Source organism: Passer domesticus, chromosome 31 (genome assembly GCF_036417665.1).
Source record: "Passer domesticus isolate bPasDom1 chromosome 31, bPasDom1.hap1, whole genome shotgun sequence".
Classification (NCBI taxonomy): Eukaryota; Metazoa; Chordata; class Aves; order Passeriformes; family Passeridae; genus Passer; species Passer domesticus.
The window spans coordinates 2,325,804-2,344,993 of NC_087504.1; the positions used below are offsets into that span (position 1 = coordinate 2,325,804).

A 19,190-nucleotide genomic window follows, 5' to 3' on the forward strand; every position below is an offset into this window, starting at 1 on the left:
GGCCCTCGGGGGGGGGGTCTCCTGGAGGACCCCTGTCCTTGGGCGGGTTGTCGCCTGTCCCATTGTCACCCCAGGGCACATCTGTGTGTCCCCATTGTCACCCCAGGGCACATCTGGCTGTGTCCCCTGTCCCATTGTCACCCCAGGGCACATCTGTGTCCCTATTGTCACCCCAGGGCACATCTGGCCGTGTCCCCTGTCCCATTGTCACCCCAGGGCACATCTGGCTGTGTCCCCGTGCCCCATTTTCACCCCAGGGCACATCTGTGTGTCCCTATTGTCACCTCGGGGCACATCTGCGTGTCCCCATCACCACCCCAGGGCACATCTGGCCGTGTCCCCGTGCCCCATTGTCACCCCAGGGCACATCTGTGAGTGTCCCCTGCCTCGTCACCACCTCGGGGCACATCTGGCTGTGTCCCCTGTGCCCTACTGCCACCTCAGGGCACTTCTGCCCGTGTCTCCTGCCCCATTGTCACCTTGGGGCATATCTGGCCATATCACCTGTGCCCCATCACCACTTCGAGGCACATCTGTGAGTGTCCCCCTGCTCCACTGTCACCCCAGGGCACATCTGTGTGTCCCCATTGTCACCTCAGGGCACATCTGGCCGTTTCCCCCTGCCCCATTGTCACCCCAGGGCACATCTGCCCGTGTCCCCCTGTGTCCCATCACCACTTCGGGGCACATCTGGCCGTGCCCCCTGCCCCATTTTCACCCTGGGGCACATCTGGCTGTGTCCCCCTGTGTCCCATCACCACTTCGGGGCACATCTGCCCGTGTCCCCTGCCCTGTCACCATCTCGGGGCACATCTGCCCGTGTCCCCTGCCCCATTGTCACCTCGGGGCCGCTCCTCCCTGGGTGTCCCCCCCTCCAGCCGCCCCTCGGGGTTTCACCCCGGCTGACAGGAGCGGGACCCGCAGCTCCCGCGGCTGCGTTTGCAATTCAGCCACGAGCTGAAAGAGCGACAGCAGCGCTGCCAGGGCCACCTGTCTGTCCTGTCCCATCCTGTCTGTCCCGTCCTGCCCACCTGGGGACACCCAGGCTGTGAGGATGAGGACGGGGCTGTTCTCCCCGGCTGAGGGGGGGGTCTGCCCGTCTGGGGGGCTGTTTCCCCTCGGCGCGGGCTGTAAACACTCAATTAAGCGGGAGCCGCGCTCCTGCCTCGCCTGTCGCTGCGGGTAATTATGTCGGTTTTTCGGTGTCAGGCGCGGCGGGGAAGCGCGATTCCAGTTAATTGGAGCAGCAATCCCAGCCCAGAGCCTTCCGCAGCTGCTGGAGCCGCCGCCTGACAGCGGCCCGGGGCCCCCCCCGCAGGATGCCTGGGGCCACCTGGCCCCCCCGGATCCAGCCCTGCATGGATTCCAAGTGTTCCCTGGATTCCATCCTCCCCTGGAGCCACCCAGCCTCCAGATCCAACCCACCCTGTTCCCTGGATTCCTTCTTCCCCTGGAGCCACCTGGCCCCCCCGGATCCAGCCCTGCATGGATTCCAAGTGTTCCCTGGATTCCATCCTCCCCTGGAGCCACCCAGCCTCCAGATCCAACCCTGCATGGATTCCAAATGTTCCCTGGATTCCTTCTTCCCCTGGAGCCACCCAGCCTCCAGATCCAACCCTGCATGGATTCCAAATGTTCCCTGGATTCCTTCTTCCCCTGGAGCCACCTGGCCCCCCCGGATCCAGCCCTGCATGGATTCCAAATGTTCCCTGGATTCCTTCTTCCCCTGGAGCCACCCAGCCTCCAGATCCAACCCTGCATGGATTCCAAATGTTCCCTGGATTCCTTCTTCCCCTGGAGCCACCCAGCCTCCAGATCCAACCCTGCATGGATTCCAAATGTTCCCTGGATTCCATCCTCCCCTGGAGCCACCCAGCCTCCAGATCCAACCCATCCATGGATTCCAACTGTTCCCTGGATTCCTTCTTCCCCCTGGATCCCACCTGCCCCTGGATCCAAATCATCCCCTGGAGCCCACCTGTACCCCAGATCCAACCTTCTCTATGGATTCCACCCATTCCCTGGATTCCATCTTCCCCCTGGAGCCACCTGTACCCCTGGTCCAACACAATCCCTGGAGCCCACCTGCCTCTCGATTCCACCCACCTTCTGCATCCAGCTCTTCCTGGAGCCCACCTGCCCTTAAATCCAAACCTCTCCATGGGTTCCACCTGTTCCCTAGATTCCATCTTCCCCCTGGATCCCACCTGCCCCTGCATCCAAACCACCCCCTGGATCCCACCCAGGGGGTGGAAGAACCCGGGATTTGGGGATGGGGGAACCCGGGATTTGGGGGTGGGGGAACCCGAGATTTGGGATGGGGGAAGCCGGGACTTGGGGGTGAGGAAATCCAGGATTTGGGGGTGTGGAAGCCCGGGATTTGGGGCTGGGGGAGGCCGGAATTTGGGGGTGGGGATATCCGGGATTTGGGGTGAGGGAACCCGAGATTTGGGGTGGGGGAGCCCAGGATTTGGGGCAGGGGGAACCGAGGATTTGGGGGTGAGGGAATGCGGGATTTGGGGGTGGGAGAACCCGGGATTTGGGGGTGGAGGAATCCCGGATTTGGGGGTGGGGAAATCCGGGATTTGGGGGTGGGGAAAGCTGGGATTTAGGGTGAGGGAACCCGGGATTTGGGAGTGGGGAAATCCGGGATTTGGGGGTGGGGAAACCCGGATTTGGGGGTGGAAGAACCTGGAATTTGAGGGTTGGGGAAGCCGGAATTTGGGGGTGAGGGAACCCGGGATTTGGGGCAGGGGGAATCCGGGATTTGGGGCTGGGGGAGGACTCGGTGCTGCCCATCCCAGGGGAGCTGCACCGGGAGCTCAGCGTCTGCCATTGATTTCTTATTATGGAGTTCAGGAAGAAAAATGAGGCGCTGGGGCTGCGGAGCCGCCACCGTGATTTGTCGCCTTCTCGGCGTGTCCTGGCGGGGATGGGAATTGATTTTGGAGGCTCTGGAATCAGTCAGCAGGGCTGGGGAGGGGGCAGCTGCGGGGGGCTCGGCAGGACGAGGGAGGTGGGACCCCCCCGATGTGCTCGTGGTGTCCCCACGCTGTGCTGGGGGTGACAGATGCCGTGGGGACACGGGGGACGCACGGGTGGCTTCGGTTTTGGGGTCCCTGCCCTGGTCCTGGGGGTCTGAGTGGGACGGGAGGGGTCGTGGAGGGGGGGCTGTGGCTGCGGGAATTCCTGGTTGCTGCGGGGGCAGGAGGAGAATAAAGAGAAGGGTTGAAGGAGAAGGAGCAGAAGGAAAAATAGGGGAAGGAGAAAAAGGAGGGGATGAAGAAGGGAGGGAAAAAGGAGAAGGAGATGGACAAAGGAGAAGGAAAAGAGGGGAAGAAGAAGGAGAAAAAAGAGGAGAAGGAGAAAAAGGAGGAGAAGGAAAGGAGAAGGAGAAAAGGGAGGAGAGGGAGAAAAAGGAGGAGAAGGAAAGGAGAAGGAGAAAAAGGTGGGGAAGAAGAAGGGAAGGAGAAGGAGATGGACAAAGGAGAAGGTGATGGAGAAAGAAAAGAGGAGAAGGGAAGGAGAAGGAAAAGGAAAAGAGGAGAAGAAGAAGGAGAAGGGAAGGAGAAGGAGAAAAAGGAGGAGAAGGAGAAAAAGGAGGAGAAGGAAAGGAGAAGGAGAAAAAGGAGGGGAAGAAGAAGGGAAGGAGAAAGGAGAAGGAAAAAGAAAAGATGAGAAGGGATGAAGGAGAAGAGAAGGAGAAAGGAGAAGGAAAAGAGGAGGAGAAGAAGGAAAGGGGAAGGAGAAGGAGAAAAAGGAGGAGAAGGAAAGGAGAAGGGAAGGAGGAGAAGAAGGAGAAGGGCTCAGTGGAAGGCTCGGGCCCAGCCGTGCCCCACGCTGCCCAGTGCCCCCCCAGCCCCTTCCCGGTGCCCGGCCGGTGCCCCGGGCCCCGGGCCGAGCCCCGCCGCCGCCACCAGAGGGCGCCACAGGCCTCCCGCAGGACCGGGAGGGACCGGAGGGGGAACGGGGCGAACGGGGGGGACCGGGCCGAGACCCCGCGGAGCGGCCCCGCCCTGCACACGGGTGTCCCCCTCGTTCGTGTGTCCCCCCCGTGCGTGTCCCCGCCTGTGCACGCGTGTCTCAACGTGTGCACGCGCCTCACCTGTGTGCAGGTGTGTCCGATGTGTTCTCGTGTGTCCCTGCCGTGTCCCTGCCGTGTGTATCCGTGTCCCAGCTGTGTCCCAGCTCTGTGTGTGTCCATGTCCTGGCCGTGTGTCCATGTCCCAGCCGTGCCCCAGTCATGTGTGTCTTTGTCCCAGCCGTGTGTATCCGTGTTCCAGCTGTGTGTGTCCATGTCTCAGCTCTGTGTATCCATGTCCCAGCCGCGTATCCATGTCCCAGCCGTGTCCCTGCCATATCCCAGCCATGTGTGTCCCAGCCATGTGTGTCTGTGTCCCTGCCATGTCCCAGCCATGTGTGTCTGTGTCCCAATCGTGTGTGTCCATGTCCCTGCCATGTCCCAGCCGTGTGTATCTGTGTCCCAGCCACGTGTCCATGCCCCAGCCATGTGTGTCTGTGTCCCTGCCATGTCCCAGCCATGTGTCCATGTCCCAGCCATGTGTGTCTGTGTCCCTGCCATGTCCCAGCCATGTGTCCATGTCCCAGCCATGTGTGTCCCAGCCATGTGTGTCTGTGTCCCTGCCATGTCCCAGCCATGTGTCCATGTCCCAGCCATGTGTGTCTGTGTCCCTGCCATATCCCAGCCATGTGTCCATGTCCCTTCCATGTCCCAGCCGTGTGCTCCTCAGCCCCGCGGTGTCTGGCAGATGAAGGACGAGCCCGTTGTGTTTATTAAATCGTGCCTCAGCCCTCGCAGCCGCTGCCCCGGTTATTTATAACGCGGCCGGGGAAGCCGCGGCTCCGGGCTGGGGCTTTTCTGCGGCAATTATGGAAACGAAATCGATGGCGCGGGCGGGGGCCGGGCTGGGGGGAACCGAGGGGTCAGTGCCGGCAATGGCTTCGCTGCCACGGCTGAGCTGAGCCCCACGGCTCCCCAGGATCATCCACAGCTCCCCAGGAGCATCCCCAGTTCCCCAAAACCACCTCCAGCTCCCCTGGAGCACCCCCGGCTCCCCAGGATCATCCACAACCCGCCAGGAGCACCCCCGGCTCCCCAGGAGCACCCACAACTCCCCAGGAGCACCCACAACTCCCCAGGACCACCCTCAGCCCCCCAGGTCACCCTCAGGAGCACCCCCAGCTCTCCAGGACCACCCCCAGCTCCGCCAGAGCACCCCAAACTCCCCAGGAGCATCCCCAGTTCCCCAGGATCATCCACAACCTGCCAGGAGCACCCCCCGCTCCCCAGGAGCACCCCCAGCTCCCCAGGATCATCCACAACCCACCAGGAGCACTCCCAGCTCCCCAGGAGCACCCACAACTCCCCAAGAGCACCCCACAACTCCCCAGGACCACCCTCAGCCCCCCAGGATCACCCTCAGGAGCACCCCCAGCTCCCCCGGAGCACCCCAAACTCCCCAGGAGCATCCCCAGCTCCCCAAAACCACCTCCAGCTCCCCAAGATCACCCCCAGCTTCCCCGGAGCACCCCCAATTCCCGAGGATCACCCCCAAATCCCCTGGAGCACCCCCAGCTCCCCAAAACCCCCTCAGCAGCTGGGGGGAGGCTTTTGCAGCAACACTGGGGGTGTCAGGGGTCTGGGGGTGTCAGGGGTTTTGGGGTGTCAAGGGTCTGGGGGTGTCGGTGTTTGGGGGTATCAGGGTCTGGAGGAGGCAGAGTCTTGGGGTTTCAGGGTTTGGGGTTTCAGGGTTTGGGGTATCGAGGTCCGGGGGTTTCGGGGTGCGGGGGTGTCCGGATCTGGGGGTGTCATTGTTTGGGTGTATCAAGGTACGGGTGTTTGGGGATGTCCAGATCTGGGGGTGTCAGGGGTTTGGGGTATCAAGATCGGGGGTTTTGGGGTGCGGGGGTGTCCGGATCTGGGGGTGTCATTGTCTGGGGGTATCAAAGTCCGGAGGTTTCGGGGTGCGGGGTGTCCAGATCTGGGGGTGTCTGGATCTGAGGGTGCCGTGTTTGGGGTATCAAGGTCCGGGGGTTCGGGGTATCAAGGTCCGGGGGTTTCGGGGTGCGGGGTGCCGGATCTGGGGGTGACCCCGCACCCCACCGTGGCTCGGAGCGGGGCTCTCCCGGCGCTCCTCGCGCCGCTCGGGTGATTAATGAGGCCAATTAGGCCGATAATGGCTCTCCAGGCACCGACGGGTGATGGATGCTGCCGGGCCCTGGGTGGGCGCCATCGGAGCGAGGAGGGGGCTGTGACGTCACCGGCACCGCTGACGTCACGGGGGGAGGTGTGACATCACACGCTGACTCACCGCAGCCGCGCAGGGCCGGGGCTGCTCCGCCCTTATCGGGGGGACATGTCGCGATAGTGCCGCGGTGTCGCGCCCATTGGGATGGCCGGGATTGCTCCGGGGTGGAATTAATCCACCCCGTTAATTAATTCTCCGTTAATTCTCCGTTAATTCCCCGTTAATTCTCCCTTTAATTCTCGGCTCTTTTGTTTCCTGTTTGTTTGCTTCGCTCGGGATGAATTTTTTATGCGCCACGCCAAAATCCCGTGGGGTTTCCAGCTGGGGACTTGTAGGATTCCCTAAAATTGTAGGGTTGGGAGGGCTCTGGGGGGGTTGTGACCCCGTCCCGTGGGATGTGTGGGGCTGCGATGGGAACAGAGGGGGTTTGGACTCGTTCCGTGGGGATTGGGAGGAATTTGGAAGGGCAGGAACTTCATCCAGGGGTTTGTGGATCGAGAAAGGTCTGGGGGAGCTGGAATTTCATCCCACGGCTGGGTGGATCCAGAGGGGTCTGGGGGAACTGGAATTTCACCCCAGGGTTTTGTGGTTCTGGAAGTTCTGGAGCAGCTGGAATTTCACTCAAGGATTGTGTGGATCAGGAGAGATTTGGAAGGGCAGGAATTTCACCCCAAGGCTGGGTGGATCCAGAAGGGTCTGGGGGAACTGGAATTTTACTCCAGGGTTCTGTGGATCCAGAGGGATTTGGAAGGGCAGGAACTTCATCCCAGGGCTGTGTGGGTCAGGAGCAGCTGGAATTTCACCCCAGGGTTTTGTGGATTGAGAAAGGTCTGGGGGAGCTGGAATTTCACCCCAGGGTTCTGTGGATCCAGAGGGATTTGGAAGGGCAGGACCTTCACCCCAGGGTTTTGTGGATCTGGAAGTTCTGGAGCAGCTCTGAACTCCCATGGACCACGTGCAGGAGCGTTCTGGGGGGGCTGGGACCCCGTCCCATGGGATGTGTGGTGCTGGGGTGGGACAGGGGGCTGTGGATTTATCCCGTGGGGTGTCTGGGAGGGCTCTGGGAATTTCATCCATGGATTGGGCCCGGGAGGGGTTTTGGGAAGGGCTGTGGATTTGATCAATGAAATGTGTGGATCAGGAGGGATCCAAGGGGGCTCTGTGGATTTGAATCCATGGATTTGTGTGGATCAGGAGGGATCCAAGGGGGCTCTGTGGATTTGAATCCATTGGATTTGTGTGGATCAGGAGGGATCTGAAGGCTCTGTGGGTTTGATCCATGGATTTGTGTGGATCAGGAGGGATCTGAAGGCTCTGTGGGTTTGATCCATGGATTTGTGTGGATCTGGAGGGATCTGAAGGCTCGGTGGGGTCGATCCGTTGGATTTGTGGATCAGAAGGATGCTGGGGGCTCTGTGGGTTTGATGCATCGGATTTGTGGATCTGGAAGGAGCCAGGAGGGTTCTGTGGGTTCGATCAGTTGGATTTGTGGCTCAGGAGGGATCTGAGGGCTCTGTGTGGGTCTGGAGGGATCCTGTGGATTGGATCCATTGGATTTGTGCATCAGGAAGGATCCGGGGGGGCTCTGTGGATTTTCCCATTGGATTTGTGGATCCGGAGGGAGCCGGGGGAGTTCTATGGATTTTCTTATGGGATTTGTGGATCACAGAAGGGATCTGAAGGTTCTGTGGATTTGACCCCTTGCCTGTGTGGATCAGAGGGATCCTGGGGAACTCTGTGGATTTTCCCGTGAGATTTGTGGATCAGGAAGGATCTGGGGGGACTCTGTGGATTTTCCCGTGAGATTTGTGGATCAGGAAGGATCTGGGGGGACTCTGTGGATTTTCCTGTGGGATTTGTGGATCAGGAGGGATCCAGGGGGGTTTGAGGACTTTTCCCATTGGATTTGTGGATCAGGAGGGATCTGGGAGGGCTCTGTGGATTTGATCCATTGGATTTGTGGATCAGGAGGGAGCCGGGGGGGCTCTGTGGATTTGATCCATGAAATGGGAGGATCAGGAAGGATCCAGGGGAGCTCTGTGGATTTTCCCGTTGGATTTGTGGATCAGGAGGGAGCCGGGGGGGGCCCCATGGAGCCGGAGGGGCTCTGTGGATTTTCCTGTTGGATTTGTGGATCAGGAGGGATCTGGGGGAGCTCTGTGGATTTTCCTGTGGGATTTGTGGAGCAGAGGGAGCCGGGGGGGCTCTGTGGAGCCGGGGGGGCTCTGTGGATTTGATCCATGGAATGGGAGGATCGGGAGGGAGCGGGGGGGGCTCCGTGGATTTGATCCATGGAATGGGAGGATCGGGAGGGAGCCGGGGGGGCCCCGCGGGGCCGGGGGCAGGCTCGGCGCGGCGGAGGCAGCCGTGCTCAGGTGCAGGCACGTTCATCCCGAGCCGCAGCATCTCCCATTAATGAAGCACTTCATCACGGCGCCGTGCCGGGGGGGCGGGGGGGGGCACCCAATTCCGGGTGATAAATCCCCGCCGACGGCCCCGGCTCCGCTCGCAGCCGCGCCGTGATCCTCCTTCATCTTGAATAATATTTTTGGAGAGGTTGTAAAATAACCCAGCGCCGCAGCTGCCAGCGGGCTCCAAACCCCCACCCCCGACCCCCCCCGGCCCCCCCTGCGTGTGTGCGGCTCACGTGTGTGAGCACACGGATGCCGAGCAGGTGTGGCTGCGTGTGTGCCTGGGCACGTGTGTGTGCAAGGGTGTGCCAGGACACCGGGGTGCCCCTCCCGGACCCTCCGGGTGCCCCCCAGGCTCCTGGCAGCGCCCTTGAGCCCTGATTTTTGTGGTCATTGTCCTCTTTGTCCCACCCAGATCTCTTGAGTCCTCTGGATTTTGGGGTGAGGGTCCCACCCAGACCCCTGGGTACCCTCCTGGATCCCTAAATTTTGTAATCAAGGTCTATCCAGACCCCCAGACCCTCCCCATAACTCCCGGATTTTGGGGTGAGGTTCCCACCCAGACATCTGGGTGCTCCTGGACCCCAGAATTTTGGGGTGGGGGTCCCCCCAGACCCCTGGATAACCCCTTGGATCCCTAAATTTTGTAGTGAAAGTCTACCCAGACCCCCAGACCCTCCTCGAAACTCCTGGATTTTGGGGTGAGGGTCCCCCCAGACCTCCGAATCCCTGAATTTTGTGAAGATCTACCCAGAACCTTCCCCTGAACTCCTGGATTTTGGGGTGAGGGTCCCACCCAGACATGTGGATGCCCCTGGACCCCTGAATTTTGGGGTGAGGGTCCCCCCAGACCCCTGGGTGCCCCCCTGGATCCCTAAATTTTGTAATCAAGGTCTACCCAGACCCCTAGACCCTCCTCTAAACTCCTGGATTTTGGGATGAGGGTCCCCCCAGACCTCCGAATCCCTGAATTTTGTGAAGATCTACCCAGAACCTTCCCCTGAACTCCTGGATTTTGAGGTGAGGGTCCCACCCAGACATGTGGATGCCCCTGGACCCCTGAATTTTGGGATGAGGGTCATCCCCAGACCCCTGCCCCCACCTCAAGACCCTTCTGTCCCCCATCTTGGACCCCTGAGTTCCTCCCAGAACGCTGAATTTTGGGGTGAGGGCTCCCCCCAGACCTCCGAGTCCCCCTTGAACCCCTGAATTTTGGGGTGGGGGTTCCTTCCCGGACCCCTGGCTCCCCCAGCTGGGTTCCCATGCATTGAATGGGAACCCCGGCGTGGGGGGTGGGGCTGCCCAGATGTGCACATGTGTGGCACACACATGTCCCCCACACGTGCCCCGGGCTTGGCTGCTGCCATTCCTTCCTCCCTGGGGAGGATTTTTTGTGTTCTTCCCCCAAAATTCTTCCCCAAATTCCGCGTGGGCCAGGCTGGAGGAGAAGCTCCGGTGACACCCCTGTCCTGGTGACACCCTCGGGGGGGTTGGAGCCCACCTTAGAGCCCCCCCAGGTCCCCATTTCAGATCAGGAAAGCAGCGCTGGGAATTAAACTCTTAATTACACTCATTAATGAGCCCTGCTGGGGAGGGAATCCCGGGGGAGCTCCTGCAGAAAATGGGGGTCTGGGGGTGACAGGAGCGGGGTCCCCCAAACCCCCTGGACCTGGCTCGGGTGGAAATGCCACGGATCCCTCACGCCCCCCCCTCTCTGTGCCCCCCTCGTGCCACCCTGGGCACAGGGAGGTGACAAAGGACACGCCAGCCCTGCCCAGGGCAGGATCTCCATCTCGGGGAGCGCCACTTAATCAATCAAATCTCAAATCTTTAATTATATCACCCGGGGCCTTGGGTGTGCCTCAGCTTTTCCCCCCCCACAAGAAATTCCCCCCTTTGTCCCTCGGAAGCAGAAAGGGAAGGGTGGGGGGCTCCGAGGCCCCCCAAAATCGAGGCTCGCAGCTCAGGGGCTGTGCTGGCGCTCACTGCACCCCCCTTTAGTGAGGGTGGGGGTCTCCACCCCCGCTGGGTCCATCCCGCCGCCCCCTCCCCCTTTGTCGGGCGCTAATGGCCGCTCCCCATCCGCGCGGCAGCATCTGCTGCTGCCAGCGAGATTTGCATGGCTAAATGTAAATTGGGTGTTTTATCATTTATCATAAACGGGAGGGAGGGAGGGAGGGCGGCCAAGCCCGGCCAAGTTGTCACCGGCGATCACACGGCTCATCCTTCGCCCCGCCACCTGCCGTGGGTGGCGAGGGACAGCCAGGCCGCCTGGGGACATCGGGGGTGGCTCAGCGCTCCCCCAGAATCACCCCCGAGGTGAGGGGGTGAGGCTGGAAGGAGCGGCGGGTGATGGATTTGGTGTCCGGCTTTCCCCGGGCTGTGTCCCCGGGATGTCCCCACCCGTCCCGTCCCTCCCGCAGCGCCTCCCTCTCCTCCTGCCCTCCCCTCCATCCTCGCTCGGACCTCGGAGCGCGGCGCAGCGATCCCAGCCTGGCCATGAAGGGTCCCCTGCGTGGAGGGATGTTCTCCCGGCATGTTAAACGGCACCCCGGAGTGAGTGACGGAGCCCCCCGTTCCTCCAGGGACCCCCCCAATCCCTCCCCCAAATCCTCTTCCTCGTCCCCTCGCAGCCCCCAGCCCTCAGGTGTGCCCTTGCCCACCACGTGCCTGGAGCTCCTGGCCTTCCTCACATCCTTCTCCCATCATCCCCACTCCCCATTCCTCCTGTTCTGTGTCCTTCCTCAGCCTCCTCTTCCTCCCAGTTCCCAAAACCCTCCTCATCCCCCCAAATTCCTGAGTTATTCCCCCTCCCCTCTGCCCCCTGCTCTCCCAGCCCCCTCCGGCTGATCCGGGGGTCCTGGGGAGCCCCCTCCCCTCTGTCCCCTGCTCTCCCAGCCCCCTCCGGCTGATCCGGGGGTCCTGGGGAGCCCCCTCCTCCTTCACCAAGGAGAGGTGAGACCACCCCGTGCTCCCCACCCCATTCCCTCCATCCGGCCCTGCCGAGGGGTCAGGGCTCCTTCCCCGAGCCCAGCTGGGGCACCCCGACCCTTACCCACCCCCCAAGAGCTGAGGGGACCTTCCCCGTGCCCCTCCCTACCCTGTCTGGGCACGTCTTTGTCAGGGAGGATGGAAGTGAAGCCCCCTCCCCACTCCCCCCAGCTCTGCCCCCGTCACCCCTCAAAATGGCAGACTGAGGGGTTTGGGTAAAAACCCCTCAAAATGAGGGGTTTGGGGTAAAAAATGCCTCAACCCCCAGGCTGGGCACTGCCAGGGGGGTGCCAGCACAGTGGGCACGGGTGGTTGGGACCCCCAGGGTGCCCCCCACATCCTTGGATGAGGCTCCTCCCTGCAGAACGGGGAAATTTGGGGTATTTCTGTCCCTGCCACCCTTTCCCCCGCTCTGAGGAGCCGTGAGGGATTTGGGGGGCACAAAGAAGACCCCAAACCGGAGGTGTAAAAGCACGGAGGGGTCCTGGGTGCCTGCGCCCAGCAATTTCTGGGTGTCACCCGCTCCACGCGGTGCCATCCATCCGTCTGTCCGTCCGTCCGTCCGTCCCCCGCTGCCAACCAGGTGTGGCCATGGCTCCTCAGCGTGCCCGACTGCCTGGCAGTGACGGATGGCACCGTTGGCACCGCCAGAACCCGCTGGCACGGCTCGGCGGGCACCGGAGCGGGCAGCGGGGCAGAGCCTGGCACGGCGCCGCGCCTGGGGGAAATCGGGCTCCACCGCTGGCACCTGCGGCTTGGCAGCCTCGCCCTGCCCCTAATTGCTGCCAGCCATTAATTACCCAGCCGCTGCCGGCAGCAGATGGTGAGACGGCCCCGCTGCCCCCCGATCGTCTCCGGCAGCCGCGGCAATTCCCGGCGCTGCGGAGAGCGCTGGATTCGCCAGCGCTGCTGCCAGCTCCGGCTGGCACTCGGTGCCCGTCAGCTGCTGATGGCCCTGACACCCCGCACGGGGCTGGCATCCGCCCGTCCAGCCTGGTTTGGGCACTGCCGGGCGGGAACTGGGCCGTACTGGGAGCCGTACTGGGAGTACCGGGAGAGCCTGGTCAGGGGGGCACATCTGTTTTTACCCCTTTTTCACACGCGTGGCAGCGACAGATGGGTCGGACTGATCCTTCCCATCGCATTCTCCAGCTATGCCCGGTGTTATCCCAGTGGGGAAACTGAGTCACGGAGCGGCGGGCGCTCATTTTGGGGGCATTTTCTCCGAGCTGCCGAGCAGAGCCGGGTGCTGCCGGTGCAGCTCCGTGGGCAGCGCTCCCGTTAACGGGCAGGACGCGGTTCCGTCCCAGGGGCACGGGGCTGGCACCGCTCTCGTTTCACTCCCCGGAGCTGGGCTATGCTGGGAGCCATACTGGGAGCCATACTGGGAGCACTGGGAGAGGCTGGGCACGGGGGCACATCTGGGTTTCCCTTTCCCCACGCGTGGCAGCGACAGATGGGTCGGACTGACCCTTCTCATCACATTCTCCTGCTATGCCCCCCCCGCCCGGTGTCATCCCAGTGGGGAAACTGAGTCACGGAGCGTTTCGGGGGCATTTTCTCCGAGCTGCAGCTGCCGAGCAGAGGAGCTGCGAGCAGAGGCAGGTGCTGCCGGTGCAGCTCCATCGGCAGCGCTCCCGTTAATGGGCAGGACGCGGTTCCCTCCCAGGGGCACGGGGCTGGCGCCGCTCTCATTTCGCTCGCCGCGGTAATTTGGGGGAGGTCAAAGCCTCCTCGGCTCGGCTCCGATTGAGGCCGCGTCGCTCCGGGCACCGGGGGATTGGCGGAGCGAGCGGAGATGAGGAGATGGAGCCGAGGTGCGCTGGGAGCCGCCGTGGGCACGGAGAGGGGGGGGAGGGGACACGCTGGCAGGATGAGTGGGGGGAGTTGGGGTCGCTGAGTGCCCCCCAGGCACTGGGGACTCCCAGCGTGTCCCAGTCCATCCCAGTAAAAGGAACAGGAGCTCCTTGTCTCGTGCTCCATCAGGGATGGTGCGGAGGGGAGCAGAGCAGGGGGGACTGTGGGGGGACAGGGACCCTGTCCGGGGTCACAGCTCGGGGACAGACCGTGCCCAGGGCTGAGTATCTCGGGGGGAACCACGAGCCAAGGCTCAGTCCTGAGTGGAGTCACTGGGAGCACTGGGAGCACTGGAAATGGGGTGTTAATCTCCAAATCTTTCAGGGAAGAAGCATAAACCGAGGTTTGCTCTGACCAGGGGCACTGGGAATGGGGTGCCCAGACCCAAATCCTTCAGGAAGGAGCCATAAAATGAGGCTCAGCCCCGAGCAGAGTCACTGGGAGCACTGGGAATGGGGTGCCCAGATCCAAATCCTTTAGGGACGAGCCATAAATTGAGGCTCAGTCCTGACTGGAGTCACTGGGAGCACTGGGAATGGGTGTTAATCTCCAAATCCTTCAGGGAAGGAGCATAAACCGAGGTTTGTTCTGACCAGGGGCACTGGGAGCACTGGGAATGAGGTGCCCAGATCCAAGTCCTTCAGGGAGGAGCCATAAATTGAGGCTCAGCCCCGAGCAGAGTCACTGGGAGCACTGGAAATGGGGTGTTAATCTCCAAATCCTTCAGGGAAGAAGCATAAACTGAGGTTCACTCTGACCAGGGGCACTGGGAGCACTGGGAATGATGGAAATGGGGTGGTGAATACGAAATCCTTCAGGGAAGAGCCATAAACCCAGGTTTGCTCTGAGCAGGGGCACTGGGAGCACTGGGAATGGGGTCCCCGGGTCCAAATCCTTCAGTGAGGAGCCACAAACCGAGGCTCAGCCCCGAGCAGAGTCACTGGGAGCACTGGGAATGGTGGGAATGGGGTGTTCAGCACCAAATCTTTCAGGAAAGAACCATGAATTGAGGTTTGCTCTGAGCAGGGGCACTGGGAGCACTGGGAATGGGGTGTTCAGCACCAAATCCTTCAGGGAAAAGCCATAAACCCAAATTTGCTCTGACCGGGGGCACTGGGAGCACTGGGAATGGGGTGCCCAGACCCAAATCCTTGAGGGACGAGCCATAAATTGAGGCTCAGCCCCGAGCAGAGTCACTGGGAGCACTGGGAGCACCAGGAATGGGCTCCCCAGCTCCTCGGCAGCGCCAGCGCTGGGCAGCCACAGGCGGAGGGGAGGCGATTTCTCATTCCAAATCCAATTCCTCTCCAGCACGAGCCGATTTTTCTCTCCCTCTTTTAATTCAGTCACTCAAGCTGACAGCTACACTGTGTACCACAGCCCAGCTACAGGATTGCTCTGCCATATTCCCCCTGTAAATCTCCCGGCGTGTCAGCTCTCCCTTTCACTCTCCAGTCCGCCTGATAAATATTCATTTTATTGGGGTATTTTTCATTTTTCTCACTCTCCCTCTCTCTCTCCTCTCTCTCTCTGCAGCTCGTTCCTCTCATTGGCTTCATCAGTGTGGGCCTGGGCAGTGCAGTCCTGTACCTGCTGCGGTTGGCACTGTACAGCCCAGATGTCAGGTACGCCTTGGGGGCACCCCTGGGGGTCACCCCACACCCCCAGAGCACGGGGGGCTCAGCCCAGAGCTGGCACCAGGTGCTGGCATGCCCACCACCCAAATGGATGGTGAATGATGGGGGGAAATTTGGGTCCAGAGGCACCTGGCACAGCTGGCACTGTACAGCCCAGATGTCAGGTACGCCTTGGGGGTGCCCCTGGGGCACCCCTGGGGGTCACCCCACATCCCCAGAGCACGGGGGGCTCAGCCCAGGGGTGGTACCAGGTGCTGGCACGCCCAGACACAGCTTGATGATGAATGATGGGGGAAATGTGGGTCCAGATGTGCCCAGGAGAGCTGGCACTGCACAGCCCAGATGTCAGGTACGCCTTGGGGGCACCTGTGGGGCACCCCTGGGAGTCACCCCACACCCGCAGAGCATGGGGATGATGGGTGATGGATGGATGGATGGATGGATGGATGGATGATGGATGGATGGATGGATGGATGATGGATGGATGATGGATGGATGATGGATGGATGGATGGATGGATGGATGGATGGATGATGGATGGATGATGGATGGATGATGGATGGATGATGGATGATGATGGATGGATGATGGATGGATGGATGATGGATGGATGATGGATGGATGATGGATGGATGGATGGATGATGGATGGATGGATGATGGATGGATGATGGACGGATGGATGGATGATGGATGGATGGATGGATGGATGGATGGATGGATGGATGGATGGATGGATGATGGATGGATGATGGATGGATGATGGATGGATGATGGATGGATGGATGATGGATGGATGGATGATGGATGGATGGATGGATGGATGGATGCATGGATGGATGGATGGATGGATGGATGGATGGATGGATGGATGGATGGATGATGGATGGATGATGGATGGATGATGGATGGATGGATGCATGGATGGATGATGGATGGATGATGGATGGATGATGGATGGATGATGGACGGATGGATGGATGATGGATGGATGATGGATGGATGGATGGATGATGGATGGATGGATGGATGGATGATGGATGGATGATGGATGGATGATGGATGGATGGATGGATGGATGGATGATGGATGGATGATGGATGGATGGATGATGGATGATGGATGGATGGATGATGGATGATGGATGGATGATGGATGGATGATGGATGGATGATGGATGGATGGATGATGGATGGATGATGGATGGATGGATGATGGATGGATGATGGATGGATGGATGGATGGATGGATGGATGATGGATGGATGGATGATGGATGATGGATGGATGATGGATGATGGATGGATGATGGATGGATGGATGGATGATGGATGATGGATGGATGGATGGATGGATGGATGGATGGATGGATGGATGGATGATGGATGGATGATGGATGATGGATGGATGATGGATGGATGGATGATGGATGGATGATGGATGGATGGATGGATGATGGATGGATGATGGATGGATGATGGATGATGGATGGATGATGGATGATGGATGGATGATGGATGGATGGATGGATGATGGATGGATGGATGGATGGATGGATGGATGGATGATGGATGGATGGACAGATGGAATCAGGGCTGTGGGATCACAAGGATGGACGGTGAGCACATCCTGGGGTGACCAGACTGCTTTTCCCACATCCCCCCACCTCATTTTTCATTGTTTCCTCCCCCTAAAACCATTCCTGGGTTTCATCAGGCACCAGACGAGCTCAGCCCCACAATTATCACACCCAGACACCTCAGCCTGGAGGGTGGCAGAGCAGGGGGGGGTTGGGAGGGAACAACACCCCCCATCCCATCCCCCAAACCCATGAACAGCTCCAGGGGGGTTGTGTGTGCAGCACAGCCCCCCCTCCCTCCCCCATCCACACAAACATCTGCCCAGATGGAAAATTCTGCTCTTGGCCAGCACCAGTGATGGAGGGGGGAAAGAAGGGGGGACACCACGAGCTGCTGTCCCCAGGGACCCCATCCCACGGCCCTGCTGCCTCCCGGGCCAGGACGGGACGTGTCCAGCTTGGAAAGGCTTCAAGGACAACTGGGGGCGGTGCTGGTGGGGCTGGGGGCACTTTAGGGGGCTCCAGTGGGGTGTGGGAGGGGGGTCTCTCCCCCACTGATGTCCCTGTCGCCCCTCACAGCTGGGACCGGAAGAATAATCCTGAGCCCTGGAACAAGCTGAGCCCCACAGACCAGTACAAAGTGAGCACTGGGCGAACTGGGAGTGTTTGGGGAGGGGGAGGCAGCCGCTTTTAGGGCAAAACACTCAGGAAGGGGAAAGGGGGAGAGCAGAACCCCCCAAATACTCGAATTTGGGGAAGGGGCAGCGTGTGCCACCAAGGCCAGGCTGCAGGGACACTGGGGTGGCAGCAAACTGGATTCTTTATGGAATTCCAGAACCTGGGAGGGGACAGCAAACTGGATCCTTTGGGGTTTCCCAGAGCCCAGGGGCAGCAAACTGGATCCTTTAGGGTTTCCCAGGGGGCTGGCAGTGTTTGGGGCACATTTAGGGCAAAACACTGAGTTTTCCTCAGGAATGGGAAATGGGGATCAGTCCTGGAGCAGAACCCCCCCAAATGCTTGAATTTGGGGAAGGGGCACTGTGTGACATTGTCAGGCTGCAGTGACACTGGGGTGGCAGCAAACTGGATCCTTTAGGGTTTCCCAGGGGGCTGGGAGTGTTTGGGGAAGGGGATGCAGCCGCTTTTAGGGCAAAACACTCAGAAAGGGGAAAGGGGAAAAGCAGAGCCACCCCAAATGCTCAAATTTGGGGAAGGGGCACCATGTGCCACCAAGGCCAGGCTGCAGGGACACTGGGGTGGCAGCAAACTGGATCCTTTATGGAATTCCAGAACCGGGGAGGGGGCAGCAAACTGGATCCTTTGGGGTTTCCCAGAGCCCAGGGGCAGCAAACTGGATCCTTTAGGGTTTCCCAGAGCCCAGGGGCAGCAAACTGGATCCTTTAGGGTTTCCCAGGGGGCTGGCAGTGTTTGGGGGGCAGGCAGCCACTTTTAGGGCAAAATACTCAGGAGACAGGGGGATCAGCCCTGGAGCAGAGCCCCCCCAATGTCTGTGCTCGAATTTGAGGAAGGGGGCACTGTGTGACATTGCCAGGCTGCAGTGACACTGGGGTGGCAGCAAACTGGATCCTTTATGGAATTCCAGAACCGGGGAGGGGACAGCAAACTGGATCCTTTGGGGTTTCCCAGAACCGAGGGGCAGCAAACTGGATCCTTTGGGGTTTCCCAGAGCCCAGGGGCAGCAAACTGGATCCTTTGGGGTTTCCCAGAGCCCAGGGGCAGCAAACTGGATCCTTTGGGGTTTCCCAGGGGGCTGGCAGTGTTTGGGGGGGCGGGCAGCCACTTTTAGGGCAAAATACTCATGTGACAGAGGGATCAGTTGTGGAGCAGAACCCCCCCAAATGTTTGTGCTTGAATTTGGGGAAGGGGCCACAACCCCCCCTGACCCCCCTCCCTCCCTTCTCCAGTTTCTGGCAGTTTCCACCGACTACAAGAACCTCAAAAAGGAGCGGCCCAGCTTCTGAGCCACCTCCGGGACGTGCTGGGGTGAAGGGGGAGCCCCCCACTGCCCCCCCCAGCTCCCCCAAACCGTGTGGCCGTGTCCCACCCCCCAATAAAGCACATCCCTGGGGGTGCCCCCTCACCCCCACCTCGTGCCTGCGTGAAACTCAGCACTGGAATAAATTATGGGGTGTGGGGGGGAGCAAACTGGGGCCTTGATGGGATCCCAGAACCTGGGAGGAGGCAGCAAACTGGATCCTTTGGGGTTTCCCAAAATCTGGGGACAGCAAACTGGATCCTTTAGGGTTTCCCAGAGCCTGGAGGGGGGGCAAACTGGATCTTTTAGGGTTTTACAGAGCCTGGGGAGGGGTGGGGGGCAGCAAACTGGATGTTTTAGGGTTTCCCAGAGCCCAGGGGCAGCAAACTGGATCCTCTATGGAATCCCAGAACCTGGAAGGGGGGAAAACTGGATCCTTTAGGGTTTCCCAG

The 19,190-nt window shown here is 60.5% G+C and overlaps 1 protein-coding gene across 1 annotated transcript; it reads left to right on the plus strand.

Moving 5' to 3' along the window:
* The first annotated feature begins 10,939 nt into the window (after positions 1-10,939).
* Positions 10,940-18,856, plus strand: NDUFA4L2 (NDUFA4 mitochondrial complex associated like 2). Its single transcript, XM_064401280.1, has 4 exons — positions 10,940-11,236; positions 15,065-15,153; positions 17,322-17,382; positions 18,668-18,856. The coding sequence occupies exons 1-4, from the start codon at positions 11,033-11,035 to the stop codon at positions 18,722-18,724; spliced, it is 411 nt and encodes a 136-aa protein (XP_064257350.1). The 5' UTR covers positions 10,940-11,032; the 3' UTR covers positions 18,725-18,856.
* The last annotated feature ends 334 nt before the right edge of the window (positions 18,857-19,190 follow it).

Bases quoted from the DNA above. Each gene is read 5' to 3' on its own strand.
- NDUFA4L2 (XM_064401280.1), top strand. From the start codon at position 11,033: ATGGATTTGGTGTCCGGCTTTCCCCGGGCTGTGTCCCCGGGATGTCCC. The intron at 15,154-17,321 runs GTACGCCTTGGG...CGCCCCTCACAG, and splicing joins CTGTACAGCCCAGATGTCAG to CTGGGACCGGAAGAATAATC. The intron at 17,383-18,667 runs GTGAGCACTGGG...TCCCTTCTCCAG, and splicing joins GCCCCACAGACCAGTACAAA to TTTCTGGCAGTTTCCACCGA.